General features: G+C 35.6%; 1 protein-coding gene across 6 annotated transcripts in view; it reads right to left on the bottom strand.

The window, feature by feature from the left end:
- The window catches only part of LOC101894068 (acetylcholine receptor subunit alpha-like), a 331275-nt gene that overhangs the window by 66447 nt on the left and 245219 nt on the right, over positions 1-19609 (bottom strand). For 4 of the 6 annotated variants that reach the window (XM_059126854.1, XM_059126853.1, XM_059126852.1 and 1 more), the window contains one exon: positions 11477-11613. The exons of the other annotated variants lie outside the window; for them this stretch is intronic. In XM_059126854.1, coding sequence (XP_058982837.1) covers positions 11477-11613 — 137 coding nt within the window. The remainder of the gene's footprint in view (positions 1-11476; positions 11614-19609) is intronic. 6 annotated transcript variants of the gene reach the window in all.

Genomic DNA, 19609 nt, shown 5'->3' with positions numbered 1-19609 from the left:
TACGCGAAATTGAACCTATCTGTCGGGAGGCAGCTCATTGGGATTGGGTGTGGAGCCCATATAATTCATAATGCTATCAAAACAGCCGCAGATTGTCTCCCTGTTGACTTCGAATGCATCATTGTGAAAATTTATTCATTCTTCTACATCTACAGCATTCGGGTAGAAGTTCTGAAAGAGTTCTGTGATTCCACCGACACAGAGTATCAGAAACTGTTGGGCTACAGTAAAACAAGGTGGCTTGCTTTAATGCCGGCGCTTGAGAGAATTTTAAAAATGTTTCAGCCTTTGAAAACCTATTTTCTGAGCATAGATAAATGCCCTACTATCTTAAAAACGTTTTTCGAAAATCCCAGCTCTGAATTGTGGTTATATTTTTTGCACGCACAGACAGCGATTTTTCATCAAGCCGTGTTGAAAATCGAGGGACAAAACGTGTCCGCAATAGAGTCTGCGAATGAAATTAATCGTCTCCGAGATAACTTAGAACTTAAAGAGAATTCGATTTTCCTTCCTCATTCCGTCCGCAATCTACTGGTAAAATTACAAAAAACTGACGTTGCTGTTGATGAGCAGAATGTGAAAACTGCAGCAGCGGATTTTTATAAGTCAAGTAAAGAATACTTGGAACAGCGGTGCCAGTTCAATGCACAACTAGCAGTATTTGAATGGTCAAATTTGAGAAAAGTCCCTACTTGGGAAGACGTACAGAATGTGACGGATTTGCTGATCACACAAAGATTTCTTAGCAGTAGCCAAGATACGGAGGTGTTCGATGAGTTTTCGCTTATTTCCAGTTACGTCACAGTTGAAAAAATCAAAAGCTGGAACGATGAGAATGTTGCTACTGAAGACCGTTGGGTGGAGCTGTTTAAACACTTCCGTGCCAATAATCTCAACTGCACAAACTTTCGCACAATTATTGAGTATGTTTTATGTATGCCTGGAAGTAACGCACCTGTAGAAAGAGTTTTTTCCCTAATGAATAAAATATGGACAAGTGAAAAAACGCAGTTAAATGTGACAGTTTTAAAAGCTATTTTAATTACTAAGACTAACATCAACAAACAATGTAATCAGGTCCATTCCTACTTGAAAACTAGACCCGATATTTTAAAACTAATTTGCTCTGCTGACAAATATAAAACAAATACTTAGACATAAGATTAATTTCATAAATTAGATTTATACGTATTCTCTCCGTTTTTGAATAAAATTTTTTTAAATGCATAATTTTTTTTTTTACAAAATTCCGCAGGCGTCCCGCTCTGACGAAAAAATAAATGGTCACATTAATCATGCTACAAATGCTCCTGTTCTTAAAGCAAAATGCTGCCCAATGTTTTAACTGATATTTTTCCTTCTTTGACCTTACAATACATTTGCACCGTCAAATAAATGTTTGACCAACAAATAGGAAAATAATTGATCATATATGTTCACATTATGGACACATTGGTCAAATTTTTGTTTTCCGGCAAATAATTTTGTTTTCCCAAAATCAGCTGTTTTTGTATTTACCGTCAAATAATATTTGATGGTCAGATTGTGACAAAGAAATATTTGACATTTTTCGTCAAATATTTGCCCAATGTGACCTTACCTTTAGACTCTCAATAAGAATAGCGCATCAATGTTGAAATTTTTTCATGATACATACGAAATATTAAATTTTTCTTTAACCTACAATGAAACTAGGTCTAGAATAACCTAAAACCTTGTTAATATATATGTACTCATGACAGTTAGAAAAGATTCTCAAGTATCCTCTGTAACCAATGGTATAGTTTTATTGTAAATAATTTTGCAAAATGTTTTACCAATGCTCCGATCCCGCTTAAAAATACCCTTTTTGCCTCGCATGAGAATTAAACTTTTCGACCGAAATAATCGTCGTATTTGTCAATTGTTATCCAAAGTCATACTTTGAAATAAAATAAATATGACACATTCATTTAAAAATTATCAATGTAGGTCCAGATGACGGTATCCTAGGTCCAAATTCTAGTCACATTTCGGAACTGAAAGGGGTACAATTTAGAATGTAAATTATAAAGTGTGTGTGGTTCACATGGATGTAAAACAGGCTTTCTAAATTCTTAAAGACGATCTAAAATGAGGCATCCGCCTGGGTGTTTGCGATATTTTTGTAGTAAACTATTCGCGTAAGTGTATCAATCAAGTGATAAGTTTGCTTAACACAAACTTTGAAATGACCAAACTTGGAAATATACATCTCTACCTTGTATTTCCAAATGATTTCCATTTTCCAAATGAATGGAGATCCATCACCTGGACATGTAAGAAGCAAACATGTTTAAAGATTACATTAAATTATACCTTAAAAATTACAGAAAATATGATAGTAGATATGTTAAAGCCTTTATATTCAATTAAATTCACAACATTTAGAGAGCTGTCTGGGGTACAAATAGAGGTAGGAGTTTATAAGTTTACTTTAGAAGACACATGCCAACTCAAAGTCTGAAGTTTTATCCCCCGTGTCAGACCGATCTAGGTGCGAAATCGGAAGTTAAGTAGGTTCACGTTTTGTCGGATCGAAGGGTTGGATGAAAGTCTGAATTTTTATCCGATTTTTGAAACAATATTAAAAAAAAAAAACAATTTAAAAAGCAGTAAGTTCGGCCGGGCCGAATTTTGAATACCCTCCACCATTTGGAACGAATTTGGAAATTTTCAATAAATAAAATACTTAAAAAATGCTGTTAAAATATTAAAAATAGCGAATATAGACGTTATATTGGGGTCTATACGACGTGGACCTACATAGGCATTGTTTGTCATAATATAAGAAAACAAATCTTTAGATAAATTGCACAGAATTCGGACAAAACTTCACACTTTAGAAAGACGTGTCGGTCGTCCGAAATTTGGTTTGCTAAGTGGGGAGATACAATTGTTAGGGTGTATTGGTACGGGTTAAAAACAAATATCAGACATTTTCATCAAGCCGTCTTGAAAACGATCACCTTAGTACACATACGCTCATTTACTCATAAACATTTACATCTAAAAAATATCAGTTTCAATAAAAACACATTTGAAATTTCAATTCTGGAATTAAAACAAGTAAAAAAGCTGTAAGTTCGGCCGGGCCGATCTTTTAATACCCTCCACCATTTGGTACAAATTTGACAATTTCCAAAAAAAAAAAAAAAAAAAAATAAATAAATAAATAAAATAAAATCCGTTAAAAATTCTGTTAAAATCTTAAAAATACCGAATGCCTATACGACGACGTGGACCTGCATTGGCAACTTTTGTAATAAGTTATTATAATATTTTAATGCGAAACTTGAAGAAAAATCTGTTTATAATGTAGCTAACTTAAATCATGAAAACACCGAATCTAGGGGGTACCGTTATATGGGGGCTATACGAAGACGTGGACCTGCACAGACAATTTTCTGGCATGGACTGAAGTATCCATTACGAAATTCACATGCGAAATTTGAAACAATCCCGGTAAATAATGTCGTTAAAATCATCAAAATACCGAATATCTGGGGGTACGGTATATGGGGGCTATACGAAGACGTGGACCTACATGACCCATTTTCTGTTTTATGCTGCAGCATCTATTACGAACTTCAAATGCCAACTTTGAAACGATTCCGGTAAATAATGTCGCTAAAATCATCAAAGTACCGAATATCGGGAGGTACCATTATATAGGGGCTATACGAAGACGTGGACCTATACAGATTATTTTCTGTCTTAGCCTGTATCCATTACGAACTTCAAATGCCAAATTTGAAACAATTCCGGTGAATAATGTCGCTAAAATCAACAAAATACCGAATATCGGGGGGTACCGTTATATGGGGGCTATATGATAACTTAGACCTACATTATAGCCTTCTGTCTCAATTTGTTCGAAAGATAGCGTGATTACAACAGACAGACAGACGGACAGACTGACAGACACACAGACAGACAGACGGACATGGCTAAATCGCCTTAGAATTTTACGCTGATCAAGAATATATATACTTTGTTGGGTCTGACATGAGTATTTCGAGCAGTTACAAACGGAATGACAAAATTAATAAACCCTCCATAGTATGGTGGAGGGTATAAAAAGTAATAATATTATTCCTTTTGTTTAGCTTGTAAAGTTTTAACCTTTTTTTTTGTTTATTCACTTTGCCTTGTTTGTCACTTTTGGTTAAATAAAATTCGGTTTTGTTGTTTTCAGTTTTTATTTTGTTCTTATTGTTTTGGTACAATATAATTTAATTTGATCTCTATGATCTTCCACACACTCTTCACAAGGTCAAAAAATAGACTGACAAATCTTTCTCTACCATTGATTGTTGAAGGGCAAAGAAGAGATTGCAAACGCATAATAACAACAACAACGCAAGATATGTTGCTGCAATGTCAATGAGTTTGCGGAATGTGCTGAATTGGTTCTCATTGAGTGAGTATTAAAGGGACTGAAACAAAGAAGTGTGGGAAGTCATAGAGACCGTTAGAAAATAAATAAGTTATTATTATTAATTCTGAATATGGGCAATTCCATTACAAATTTCAGTACTAAGTAAAATATAAATTAATTCATGATTTTTACTCGCTTCCATCGATTAACGAGAGATATATTTTCCTCAGTAATGTCGGGTTCAGGTAAAGAGAACAATGGTGATCCAATCAGGAAGTGTCCTGCAGTAAGCGGTGAAAGGTCATTTGGATCATCACTTGCAGTACAAAGAGGTCTAGAGTTTAAACAAGATTCTATTCTGGCCAAGATAGTAGATAACTCTTCGAAAGTGAATGTCATATTGGGGACCATTTTTCTTAGATGTGTCTTGAATGATTTTACACCTGCTTCCCACAATCCCCCCATGTGAGGAGCACCTGGTGGTATAAAGTTCCATTCCAGGTTCTGATGGGCATATTGGTGCACGAGATCGTTTTGTATATGTCTGAAAAATAATAGTCTTTCCTTTCTGATCATTTCTGCAGCACTAGTAAAGTTAGTTCCGTTGTCGGAAAACATTTTTGCCGGACAACCTCGTCTTCCGATGAAACGTGAAAATGCCGCTAAGAAAGCTTGTGCTGAGAGGTCACTGGTGGCCTCCAAATGTATTGATTTGGTAGAAAAACATACAAATATGCACACGTACCCCTTCGTTACTAAGCATGCTCGGCCTGTGAAGTTTCGAATACTAAAAGGTCCAGCAAAGTCTACTCCAGTATTTAAGAAAGGTCTTGTAAATTGCGTTCGTTCTGGAGGCAGAGATGACATGATTTGGTTTTGGGTATGTCGTTTGTATAGCACGCAGGGCTTACAGCGGTTTATCACCATTTTCACCAGAGGTTTAAGTCGAAAGATCCAGAATTCTGATCGCAGAGTCCGTATCATAAGTTGGTTTCCCCCATGTAATGTATATTTATGAGTATGTTCAACTAGAAGGTATGAAAGATTCGAATAGTGTGGCAGCAGAATTGGATGTCTTTCGTTATGAGTTAACATAGGAGAGTCAGAAAGACGTCCGTTTGCTCGCATGATTCCGTTGGCGTCAAAAGATGGATTTAACGATAAAAGTGGACTGTTGTGAGGCAATTTTCGATTTTTTGATAATAGACGGTATTCTTCAGAAAAATAGTGGGACTGAGTCAGCAAAATCATTTTGTATTTCCCAATCTTAACTTCTTCAGGCAGAACATCATCAGGAGGTGTATTGATTGAAGGTTTGATTCCATGTGCTAATCCTATGATTCTGGCAACATATGTAAAGGAACGATACGCTTTTGATAGACTTGAAAAGTTTCTCAAAGGGTCGGTTTCTCTTAGATTTGTAGTTGAAGGAGTCACTAGTGTTTTGATTTGCTTCTTTTCCAACAGAGTATCTAAAATTTGTGTCGATCGTGGCCAGCAATTGGTTGGCTCTGGGAGCCAAGTAGGTCCATGCCACCATAAGTCATTATTTTGTAAGTCGATAGAAGAGCATCCTGGTGTTGCAATGTCCGCTGGATTGTCTGATGAATTTACGTGGCACCAACTTGATGTTCCTACTTTATCCACGATGTGAGACACTCGATTGCCAACAAAGGTGTTCCATGCGCATGGTGGTTTTTTAAGCCAGGCTAGGACGATGGTTGAATCGGTCCAAAAGTAGATGTCATGCTTTTCCAGGTTGAGGCTCGGTATAACTGATGACGTTAGTTTTGCTAGTAAAACAGCTCCACATAATTCCAGCCGAGGCAGAGAGATTTTCTTGACCGATGCAACACGTTTTTTCGCAACCAGAAGTGTACGTCATTATTATCTTCAGGTCGAACATATAAAGTCGCGGCGTATGCCTTTTCAGAAGAATCGCAGAATCCATGTATCTCAATCTTGCAGGTCGGAGTATATTGTATCCATCTTGGCACATTTAGATGTTGAATGTCTGGGCAACCGCTGATAAAGTTTTCCCATGCCGATGACGTCAAAGGTCTAAGACCTTCATCCCACCCTACCTTGTTTAGCCAAATCTGCTGCAAAATGAGCTTGGCAACTACAATGATAGGCGCTAACCAACCGCAAGGATCGAAAAATCTAGCTATTATTGATAAAACCTCTCTCTTAGTGAAGGACGACTTGGGTGTGATGTCGGGTTGCGGGAATGAAAACAAATCACGACTAATGTTCCACTTAATACCAAGTGTCTTCGTAACTAGGTTTTCAGAGAGGTGAAGACAATCGTCGGATAGTAGGCTGTCTGGTGGTAAGTCATTAATTATGGTGGGGTGATTGGAACTCCACTTTCGGAGATCAAACCCTGCAGAGGCTAATGCACCGGAGAGTTGGTTTTTAGAAACCACCGCTTCTTCAATTGTGTGTCCTCCTGCCAAGACATCATCGACGTACATATTGTTCCGTAATATATGTGAGGCTAACGGATGTGTCTCCTTAATGTCCTCGGCTAGCTGGAGCAAGGTCCGTATTGCTAGAAAGGGGGCACAATTAACTCCGAATGTCACAGTCAAAAGTTCAAAGTCCTCAATAGGATATTTAGGCGAAGTGCGAAAGAGAATTCGCTGATATTTTGTTTGCGAAGGGTTGACTAAAATTTGCCTGTACATTTTGGTAATGTCGGCGTTGTATACGAACTTATAAAACCTCCATTTTAAAGTTTGAATTATAAGGTCTCCTTTTTCATGTGGCCTAAGTCCAAATACTCCATGATTGTTTTATCATAAAGGTCTTTGATTTCTGGTTTTCCGCTGAGCATTTTTTCCATACGAAGAAACTGAGCCATTGCGATGTTCCGTGAATTTCCGATTTCCTCAGCAGTTTTGAAAGGAAGCTCAACCATGTATCTTCCAGAAGCCGTTCTTTCAGTTGTAGACTTGTACAAGTCTTCACAAAAGATGTCCTCGTGGGATCGCAAAGTCTCACTTGGCGGCTCCTCCACCTCCCAAAATTGTGTTAGTAGGTTGTCTAACGCCACAGCGTTGACCAGCGAGATATGTCTATGTGACTGGGTCGATCGCTCTACAGGTCCCCCAACAATCCACCCAAAAACTGTTTTTTGAGTCAATAAGGAACCGTGTGAACGCATCGGAATCGCCAGGTCAAAAATGTTTGAACAAATGTCGAGACCAATGAGGATGTTAATTGGTCTGCTCTTGTAGAAAAGTGGATCAGCAAGTGGGCGTTCTAATTCATCATAATTGTCAATATCCATATTTCGTGGTGGCAAATTGAACAATAAAGTTTTTAAAACAGGAGCCCAAACGTCTAATTTGAAATCAGGATTAATTCGCGAACGAAGAGTGAAAATGCAAGCTTGTGTTGATGTTTCCGTCATTGCTGGATTAAGTCCTGAAACGTGTACAAGGTTGCGTTTGGTTGGAAGTCGAAGTCGATTTTTCAGCTTATCTGAGATGAAGGTCGATTGAGAGCTGGAATCTATGATTGCGCGGGCTTCAAACCTCTGACCGTTCGATTTAACTTCCACTAGGGCTGTGAAAAGCAAAGTCTCTTCTGGTTTTGAATAAGGTTTATTCTCATCGCGAAGAGCAAGTGAGGTGAGTTGCTTTGGTTTGATACAAGGTGTGGACTGTATTTTTAAGGTAAGTGCTTGTGTACTTGTACTAGGTCGTACATCAAGTTGGGATTCAGGAATTGTTTGTGTTCAGCTTCCCTTATGCAAAAGCGTATGATGTCGGAGATTGCAAATTCGACAATTGAATTTGCTTTTGCACTCGTTTACTCCATGATTGGTTAAGAGGCAATTATAACAAGTGTTTGTTATTTTAACAAGGTGAATACGGTCATTTGCATTCTTTTGTAGGAACTTGGGACAATTTCTTAAAAAATGATGTTCTTTGCAATGTTGGCATTTATACTCTACCGCGTTTTGAGGTCTATGTTGTTTATTTGTCATAGTATTCTTTGATTTGAGCTCAATGTTAGTGTGAAAAGAGTGAATTTTTTGTCGTTCTGAGAACGTTTAGAAGGCACTGATTGAATATTTCCAACAGACTCGAGTATTTTAAATTTTTGTGTGAGGAAGTTGTTGCACTCACTCCATGTTGGAATGTCCGAACTCGAGTCTAGTATGTTTTCAAAATCTTGCAGGTAAGTTCTAGGCATTTTTTGAGAGCATAAATAAAAAAGAATAGGGTCCCAGGATTTAACGTCAATGTCTAAAGTTTTTAATGTTTCAAGGCAACCCGTAACTGATCGTTGCAATGTCTTTAGTGATGAGCTTGAGTCTAAGATTACCGAAGGTAAGTTGAACAAGGTTTTCAATTGCTCATTCACTTGCATGCGTTTGTTTCGTACCTGTCAGTCAGGTTTTTCCAAGCAAGATCAAAGCCATCATGCGTAAGCGGAATGTTCGCTATGATGTCTCGTGCTTCACCTCCTGTTTTCTGATTGAGGTGATATAGTTTTTCGACCTTACTAATTTTCGGATTTTTAACGTAAATGGCGGAAAAAAGGTCTCGGAAGGTCGGCCATGTTTTGTAGCTGCCATAGAATATGGCATGGAGGAAGCTTTATGGAGTAATGAACGGGATTTTCCAGTATGTTTTTTTCCAATGTCTTCGAGGCCTTGTTCGTAAGGACGTCAATTTCTGCATTTATTGTTCCTAGGGTAACTTTATAGGTAGTAATGGCATTTCTGTATGTTGCACGTAGCTTTTTAAGTTCGATGGGAGGATCACTTTCTTTGGGTTCATAATCCCTACATTCTTCATAACATCGCTTGAAGTGGCTCCAGATATGGTCCAGGTGTATCCGATGAGCTTCCAGGGAGTGCACATTATCCTCGGCTGTGCTGCTGGCTTGCAATTCGTGGAAGTCTACCAAATCATTGTAGGCATTGGTGAACTTCTTTGTGACATCCATGTTGAAAGTAATGTATATAGTTGCCCAATTACTTGCAATAAAAGTTCAAAAAGTCAAAAAAAATCCAAGAAATGTCGAAAATCCAGCAATTTATATCAGCGAAGTCCAAAAAACGATATTACGGGAAAAATGTTAACGTCGGAGTTTAATATTTCGTCCAAAAGTTAAAGAATGTCCAAAATACCCCAAGTTTCCTTGGTTGCAATTTCGTTCAGAGCAAGGAAAATGTATGAAAAAATCCAAAATCAGGTTTGTTTGCAAATATTTGAAATCCCCAAGAAAGGTCAATTTTTAGGCTTCACTGATTGTTTGGAATAATCGTATGATATATGTACAATAGATTGGTATATGTCAACGAACTATCGTAAAAAAGGTCATCAAGTATCCAGCTAAAAGTTTCACCCGAATGTTTTATAAATTCTTAGGGATGGCAACCCTTTATTTAAAACAAATACTGAGTTTAACAATTTTAAAATCAATCACTTTCTGATATGTACCGTAACGATGCATGTGTATGTGTAAGTATTGGTATGATGTACTTACTTTGCAAATGTAATTTTTGATGTTATTTGCTTACTGTTGTTGTGTTCCTCTTTTTGCGAGATTTCTGTTGAAGAGGTCGCTGCTCCTTTTGTTGTTGTAAGTCGTCTGAGGTCTAAAACAAAAAACACTTAAATGTTGATGTTGTACAAAGTTTAACTTTGAGAAAATATATCCCGTTAAAAATAGCGGTACATATTATTTTTGTTGAAAGTTAAACTTATGTCTTAGCACAATTTTTGGCAGGTATTTTGAGGTCACAGTATTAACTTTTTATTGCAATTAATTTCCACTTTATTTAGTTTGTTTTGCCTGTAAGGGCGATGATGATCACTTCCACTTTGTTTATTGGTAGATCATTATTTATCAAAGTATGTCTTTTTATGTTTGTTGTCACTGGTACAATTTTTGTAGGGAATATTTTAATAGTTCTTGCACTATGCGGCTCGCGAGGACCAAATGTTAATTGTTTGTTTTCCTTTTGCTTAGCTTGTAAAGTTTTAACCTTTTTTTGTTTATTCACTTTGCCTTGTTTGTCACTTTTGGTAAAATAAAATTCGGTTTTGTTGTTTTCAGTTTTTATTTTGTTCTCATTGTTTTGGTACAATATAATTTCATTTTATCTCTATGATCTTCCACACACTCTTCACAAGGTCAAAAAATAGACTGACAAATCTTTCTCTACCATTGATTGTTGAAGGGCAAAGAAGAGATTGCAAACGCATAATAACAACAACAACGCAAGATATGTTGCTGCAATGTCAATGAGTTTGCGGAATGTGCTGAATTGGTTCTCATTGAGTGAGTATTAAAGAGACTGAAACAAAGAAGTGTGGGAAGTCATAGAGACCGTTAGAAAATAAATAAGTTATTATTATTAATTCTGAATATGGGCGATTCCATTACAAATTTCAGTACTAAGTAAAATATAAAATTAATTCATGTATTAATTAATGTTAGTAGAATTTACTAGGTTCAATATTCCTCATTATTAAACAGCTTGGATTATTGCTTTTAAAAATTAAGTGTTTTTTGTCCTCTCTTTTATCCGACGAATTTCCAAATTCTGTCAATTTGTCTGTTGTAGAGTTTTTTTTCTCTTTTGTCTGAATGTTAACATATGTTGTAAAGTAGCACAAAAGAAATAGATGGAGTGCGTTTCCAACTCTCTTTAAGAGTTTTTTTTTTGTGCTTACGAATTACAGACTATTTGAAGCTTAATTTTTGCTTGATGTTACAGTATAGAACAAAAGAGAACCCTACTATTTTTCCACCACTTGTATATTCTACATTCCACCTTAGTACATAGTTACTTATTTACTACACTTCACCTATCTTTTCGAGTTCTAACAAATTTGCATATTTTGATATAGCCCCGTCGTATGATATGTCGAAGTTTATTTGTGGTCACGTCATGCAATATCTGATAATATAATATTATTGTAAGTGTTAATAATTTACAACATTTATTGATTAATTTTCCTTGGTTTTTATTCCTCCAACGTCTCTTGGTATTTTTAGTCTGGGGTGGATGTGTAGTTATTTTGTAAATATAAAGGTTGCATTTACCTGATCGAAACCAATATCATAGCAAATATTAAGTACTTCCCTAGAAGTGGCACTACCAATGACGTCGGTGGTATAATTTCGACAACTAGTAAGAAGAACACGTGGAGACTAATGAGAATCGAGATTGACAGCGTTACCTAGAAAGAAATATATCGTTAGAATAACTTAACATAATTTAAGTGAAAGTATATATGAAAACAAGATGTATATATTTATTATATACTAGCTGGCCCAGTCCGCGTTAATGCATAGTTTCTAAAGCATAATAATTCACACATCTGGTTCACATAAACGGCACCATTTTTATTATAAATACAAATGATGACTCGATTAAATAGAACTAAATACGTCTTTTAAAAAACCTGATCCCATTTTTCAGTAAGAGGTTTTAGTTTTAGAGTTAAAACCCTAAATAATATAGGATATATATTAAAAAGTTTACATTAACTGTTTATAATAGGCCCATGTAAGATGGTTCTCTACCCCCAAAGTAGCCTAAATACACATTTTAAGTAAAATCGATTCGAAAATATAATCAAAGCCCTCGAAATAGGTAGAATCAGGGGGTATTTTTGTATGACATTGAAAAATTTCCACGAACAGGTCTTTTACTAGAAGCTAGATGCCAAATAAGAGCAAAATCAATTGAAAAATGTGACTAAGACTCTCGTAATAGCTAAAATCACCGGATACCTTCACATAAGAGTTATAATGGAGCATGGTCCTATATTTATAATTATTTGAAAGAATTTTTTTTTCTTTCTCAAATTACCAACTTTTGAGAAATTTGAAAGGGGCTATATCACAATGCAGACCAACCTGATACATATTTTGTACAAATGATGTAACCCCTAGAACTGTATCAAATTTAAAACGTTATCGTAACTTTTGCGGAGTATACGCAAAATATTTGCGACCCTTTGTGTGTGGTTAAGCTATATAAAATGGACTCTAAAAAAGATCCGGGTACCCCTCTTTTGGGATTTTTATTTACCAACCCAAAATTTTCCTAACCCCAAGATTGTATGCAAACTTTCTCGATTTTTTCGGTTTTTTTTTCAATAAGAATTTTCAATTCCAAAAGGAATTCTGAAACAATTCTACACAAAATTCCATATCATAATAGGACAGTCAATTTTTTTCAGTTCCGCGATTTTTCTCAACATTTTCTTTCATGACAACGTTTCCACTGTAATTACAAATAACCAAAAAAAATTTGAGTTAAATCGGTCCAGCCGTTCTCAACTGATGTGTTAATATTTTGATGTGTTAAAATGTTTTATATCCTCCACCATACTATGGAGGGTATATGAACTTTGTCATTCCGTTTGTAACTCCTCAAAAATACTCATGTCAGACCCAACAAAGTATATATATTCTTGATCGGCATAAAATTCTAAGTCGATTTAGCGATGTCCGTCTGTCTGTCTGTCCGTCTGTCTGTCTGTCTGTCTGTCTATCTGTCCGTCTGTCTGTTGTAATCACGCTATCTTTCGAATGTATTGAGATAGATGGCTAACATTCTGCACACATGTTTGTTTTTCCAGTAGCCAGGTTAAGTTCGTAAATGGGACATGTAGGTCCACGTTTTCATATAGCCCCCATATAACGATACCTCCCGATATTCGGAATTTTGATGATTTTAGCGACATTATTCACCGGAATTGTATCAAATTTGGTATTTGAAGTTCGAAATGGATACTACACCCTAAGACAGAACAAGTAAAAAGCTGTAAGTTCGGCCGGGCCGAACTTTTAATACCCTCCACCATTTGGTACAAATTTGGCAATTTCCAAAAAATTAAATCCGTTAAAAATTCTGTTAAAATCTGAAGAATACCGAGTGCTTATACGACGACGTGGGCCTGCATAGGCATATTTTGTCATAAGTTATTACAATAAGTTAAATGTGAAACTTGAAGAAAAATCCGTTTATAATGTAGTTAAAATCATTAAAATACCGAATATGGGGGGGGGGGGGGGCTACAGTTATATGGGGGCTATTCGAAGACGTGGACCTGCACAGACAATTTTCTGGCATGGGCTGAAGTATCCATTACGAACTTCAGATGCGAAATTTGAAACAATCCCGATAAATAATGTCGCTAAAATCATCAAAATACCGAATATCGGGAGGTACAGTTATATGGGGGCTATATGATAACTTGGACCTACATGGACCATTTATGAACTTAACCTGCCTATTGGCAAAATATACATGTGTGCAAAATTTTAGCCTTCTATCTCAATTTGTTCGAAAGATAGCGTGATTACAACAGACAGACAGACAGACGGACATGGCTAAATTGTCTTAGAATTTTACGCTGATCAAGAATATATATAATTTGTTGGGTCTGACATGAGTATTTCGAGGAGTTACAAACGGAATGACAAAATTAATATACCCTCCATAGTATGGTGGTGGGTATAAAAAGCACTAAGTTCGGCCGGGCCGAACTTTTAATACCCTCCACCATTTGCAACGAATTTGGTAATTTTTTAAAAATAAAATCATTAAAAAATTCTGTTAAAATTTTAAAAATACCGAATATAGCCGTTATATTGGGGTCTATACGACGTGGACATACCATGACAGAAGAATACAGGTAGATGCATCAACGCTTGGGAGCATTGATATGTCAACAAAATTTAAATGTTTTTTTCAAATATAAGTAGATTTTTATATGTTTTCTTATACTACGTCATTCGGAGGCTACTATATTTCGCGTTTTTTTCAAAAATTTTTATAAATTTAAATAGTTTTTCATTCAACATTTTCAATTCCAAAATTGGTTTAACAGTTCATTGTCCCAGCAGCTGTGTCGACGCGTCTACCTATATTCTTCTACCATGGGACATACATAGGCATTGTTTGTCATAAGCCATTACCATATTCAAATTGGAAACTTGAAATAAACGGTGAATAATGTAGCTAAAATCATCAAAATATCGTATATAAGGAGGTGCCGTTAAATTGGAGCCGTGCAAAGACCTGGACCAGCATAGACAATTTTCTGTCACAGGCTGTAGTATTCATTACGAACTTCAAATACCAATTTTGAAACAATTCCGGTGAATAATGCCGCTAAAATCATCAAAATACCGAATATAGGGAGGTACTGTTATATGGGGGCTATACGAAGACCTGGACCTGCACAGACAATTTTCTGTCTTAGGGTGTAGTATCCATTTTGAGCTTCAAGTACCAAATTTGAAACAATTCCCGTGAATAATGTCGTTAAAATCACCAAAATACCGAATATCAGGTGGTACCGTTATATGGGGACTATACGAAGACATGGACTTACACAGACAATTTTCTATCTTAGACTGTAGTATTCATTACGAACTTCAAATACCAATTTTCAAACAATTCCGGTGAATTATGTCGTTAAAATCATGAAAATACCGAATATACTTACACAGACAATTTTCTATTTTAGACTGTAGTATTCATTACGAACTTCAAATACCAATTTTGAAACAATTCCGGTGAATAATGTCCCTAAAATCATCAAAATACCGAATATAGGGAGGTACCGTTATATGGGGGCTTTATGAAAACGTGGACCTACATGGCCCATTTACGAACTTAACCTGCCTACTGGAAAAATAAACATGTGTGCAAAATTTTAGCCATCTATCTCAATTCATTCGAAAGATAGCTTGATTACAACAGACGGACAGACAGACAGACAGACGGACAGACGGACATCGCTAAATCGACGTAGAATGTTATGCTGATCAAGAATATATATACTTTGTTGGGTCTGACATGAGTATTTCGAGGAGTTACAAACGGAATGACAAAGTTAATATACCCTCCATAGTATGGTGGAGGGTATACAAATGTCTGTGCACGTCCACGTCTTCGTATAGCCCCCATATAACGGTACCTCCCTATATTCGTTATTTTGATGTCTTTAGCGACATTATTTAACGGTATTTTTTCAAATTTGGTATTTGAAGTTCGAAATGGATACTACACCCTAGGACAGAAAAATGTCTGTGCACGTCCACGTCTTCGTATAGCCCCCATATAAGGGTACCTCCCAATATTCGGTATTTTGATGATTTTAGCGTCATTATTCACCAGAGTTGTTTCAAATTACGTATGTGGATTTCGTTATGAGAACTACAATCTGTGACAGAAAATTGTCTATGTAGGTCCAGGTCTTCGTATAGGCCCCATATATCAGTACATCCCTATATTCGGTATTTTGACGATTTTAGGTACAATCCCATCGAAATTGTTTGATATGTGGTATTTGAAGTTCGTAATGGATGCTACAGCCTGTGACAGATAATTGTCTATGCAGGTGCACGTCTTCGCACAGCTCCGATATAACGGTACCTCCCTATATGCGATATTTTGACAATTTTAGCTACATTATTCACTGTTTACATCAAGCTTCGAGTTTGAATATGGTAATGGCTTATGACAAACAATGCCTATGTAGGTCCACGTCGTATAGACCCCAATATACGGCTATATTTGGTATTTTTAACAGAATTTTTTAAGCATTGTATTTTTTGAAAATTTTTTAATTCGTTCCAAAAGGTTGAGGTTATTCAAAGTTCGGCCCGGCCGAAGTAGGTGTGGCCAGTTCGTCTGACCCCAAACAATTACATATGGTTTGGGGGGGGGGGGGGGGGAAGAGACAAGGCTACGTCGTATACTAATTGTGGAACAGATATCTTCATGATTTTTTTTAAACCTAACTCGGGGTATTGCGAACGTTTGTATAAAAAATTATAATAATCGGTTCAGCCGTTCTCAAGTGATTCCACTGCCAACGAACAACAATTGATTTTTATATATATAGATTTATTGCTCTTTTATTAAATTGGCTTCTTCATACCGTTTGTAAATCCTCAAAGTAATCACGTTAGGCCCTATAAAGTATTTATAGTTGATCACCTTTCATAATGTTACTCCTAAAGTTCGTTAGGCCATATTTTCTAATGGAATTATTTGAAAATAATCGGAACGATGTCATTGAGAAATATTCTTTTCACGGATTGGAAAGCAAATTGATAGTAAGAAAAAGCTTGTAAGATATTTTAGACATTCGCACAAATTGTCGAAAACTTCGGAGTTGAAAATATATTATGCTCAAGAGCATATACCAAGTCCAGAATGAAATATAGATTATTTTTGGAGGAAAGAATGAGTTGGATTTTATATCTTGCTTAAAGTTTTCATAGCTAGAAATTCCGCGTTATCTCAAAATATTCAAAGATGATTCCGAAAAATTAAACTCAGAATAAAACCGAATTGTTGACGTGCCGTGCAATTGCCGTGCTTGTGCGTGAAAGTGCATAAAAATGTTGTGTCCGTGTTCGTGCATGATAGTGGCATTCATTTCAATATATTTGTATTGACATTATTTTCTTTATCAAGTACTATTTTTAAACCCTCCGTCATACCATAGAGGGTGTGTTGACTTTGTCAATTCCTAACTCCTCGAAGTACTCACGTTAGAAAATACGAGGCATATATATTCTTGATCAGCGAAAAATTCTAAGTCGATTTAGCGATGTTGGTCCCCCATTTTTAGTTCGTAATGGGTTCTACATATGATAGCAGAACATTGTATATAAAGGATTTTTAAAATAGTTCTTGTTAGGATATTAGGATTCAATACTTTTACTTCTTTCTCCTCTGGCAGAATATTGTACCTGCAGGTATTCGGTATTGTGACTATATCTAAAATTTTCTATTTGAATCTCATATTTTTTTACTCCTGTAGCAGAACAATTTGTGTATCCCCCATGCCTCCTGTGTTCGAATTTTTTGATTTTTTCAACAACAGTTTTAATTGGAATTTCGACATTAACTGACATTTTTTTAGAAGTGTTTTTTCCAAGTGGTGAGGGCTATAAAAAGTTCTCTGTTACCAAACTTAACTGTTTTTTCCTTGTTACTTGTTAAACCGTATTACTCATCCCAGTATGCTATTAATATTTCGCTATAGCAACACTAGTTCCTGTATCAATTGCTAGCAGAATACATAAATTAATTGTGGATATTTTGGATAGACGAAAAACGCGAAAAAAGCCAAAATATACTGAAATATGCACAAACAAATACGTTTTTATTACTTTTCAACGTGTCTTTTTGTCGAACATACCACGCTGACTTTGTGAAACATACCACGCTGACTTTGGACATCGAGTCAGTATGTCTCCTAACTTAAAAATGGTTTAATCCCGAGCGTCATGTCCAGGTAATGCTACGACTGAACAGTCGGATAAACATCAATACCCCTTTTAAAAATCTTCCTGGAGACGTCAAGGAAAATTTTATTAATTTATGCTTCGCGGGTCCAAACTTCTGTGAGAGGTCAACTGTTCACATTATTATTGACTCCGATACATACACAAAAATCTTTGTATGTTCCATCACCAGCCCAGGATTGCTCACTGGACCTTATTCGCCTACTTTCTATCGTGAAACAAACATACTATTTATACCCTGAAATAAATTAATAGGTTCTGAAATAAAACAAAACTGAATTCTAATTTGCAAACTTCTTTCTTTATTTTTATTCTTTTGAACGAAACACAATCTTATCTTTTCAGCTACATATATTCGTTCATTTAACTTTTTTTCTGATAACGTCCATTTCATTCAGATTACATTGTAATCTGAAAAAGTACACACGACATGATCTTATTCTTGTTTATTTCATTGCAGTATAACTGCACGGTAAGCGGCGATGTTAATGTCAAAATCGTAGGTGAATGGAAAATATCCTTGCTTCTGGCAACTCAGATTTTCCTGATTTTTTAAAAGATTTTCCTCACATATACCTTAACATTGCCGCTCACATATTAATATATGTATGAGTCCTGCTTTCATCTTCGAAACATGTCGTTTGTTTTCAAGGACTTTTTTTCTCCTTTTTCTTAATTACAATTTAAACATTGTTTCAATCGGTAAGAATTCCTCCTTTTTACTGAGTTTCCAATTAAGAAAATTTCATTATTTTCTTTTTCAACACAAACTAATTTTATTTATGTTTTTTTTTTCTTTCTTTTTTTAATAGTCAACCCGAAAATCAACTGGTGAAAATATGGTGTTTTCAACAATATTTCTTTGGTTCGGTTTCTAAGCGTTTAACTTGTACAGAAAAATTCGCGACGACTCCCTTTTGGGATTTTGATGCACTAACCGAATACTACCCACTTAGAATTTCCCCACCCCCAGATGGGCGGTTGCACAATGAAATTACTCGCTATTGCTCATAGTCCTCCGTATAACGCGATTTAAGTACCTTGAATTTTCGGGACATATGATAGTCAGAAAGGATCACCATTTAACATCTTTCCATGAACTAATTTAATTTTCTCCATTTTACATTTAAAATTCAAAAAAAAAGGACTTTACTATAATAAAATTGAAAGGAGAACATTGCCGGGTTGCTTGTTATTTTCTTCAGTAGCCTTGCACATCTATTGAGCGCATCGATATCTGTACGTGTGGGTCATGACCTTAATTATCCCACACATTATCGTTTCCGTCAGAGCGCAAGGTCACCGAATTCTGCATATGCTGTGCGTTAAGAATAATTATCATTTTTATTTTTGGCATATTTAATTGTTACATATTACCTTTAAAGTATGTACAAAGTATTTCGTACAAAAGCGATGTTATAGTTTCGAAATTAATGGATGGCTCATTGTCACAATTTTAGTTCTTCGGTAAAAATTCATAAGCTGAAAAATTGCAGATTTCACCTCTAATATTTTTTGAAAATTTGTCTACACAGCACAGTGGTCGCTGCCATTGGCCAAAATTCAAAAAATGAAAATCAGATATTTATTGTCAAATGTGTACACATGAACTTTTAAGAGGTTAAGCTTTTTAGAAAACATAATAATCTTGGCTTCATTCTAACGGGACACTTCGAAAATAGCATCAAAAAAGAGAAAATGTAGTTAGTAGTTTTTTTTTTTTAGTGGGATCAGTAAAAAAAGAGTAAAAATAGATCTGTATTACAAAATCAAATATATTTTTAAATGACAATTCTTGACATAATTATTGAAAAGCAAGGTATTGACTTATTTTTAGTGCAGTAATTTGTGTGTTTAGTAGTTGTGTATAATATAGACGATGTGAGTGTTCTG

Source organism: Musca domestica, unplaced genomic scaffold (genome assembly GCF_030504385.1).
Source record: "Musca domestica strain aabys unplaced genomic scaffold, Musca_domestica.polishedcontigs.V.1.1 4, whole genome shotgun sequence".
Classification (NCBI taxonomy): Eukaryota; Metazoa; Arthropoda; class Insecta; order Diptera; family Muscidae; genus Musca; species Musca domestica.
Note: the sequence above shows the minus strand (reverse complement) of the source record. Positions and strands in the feature narration are given on the sequence as shown.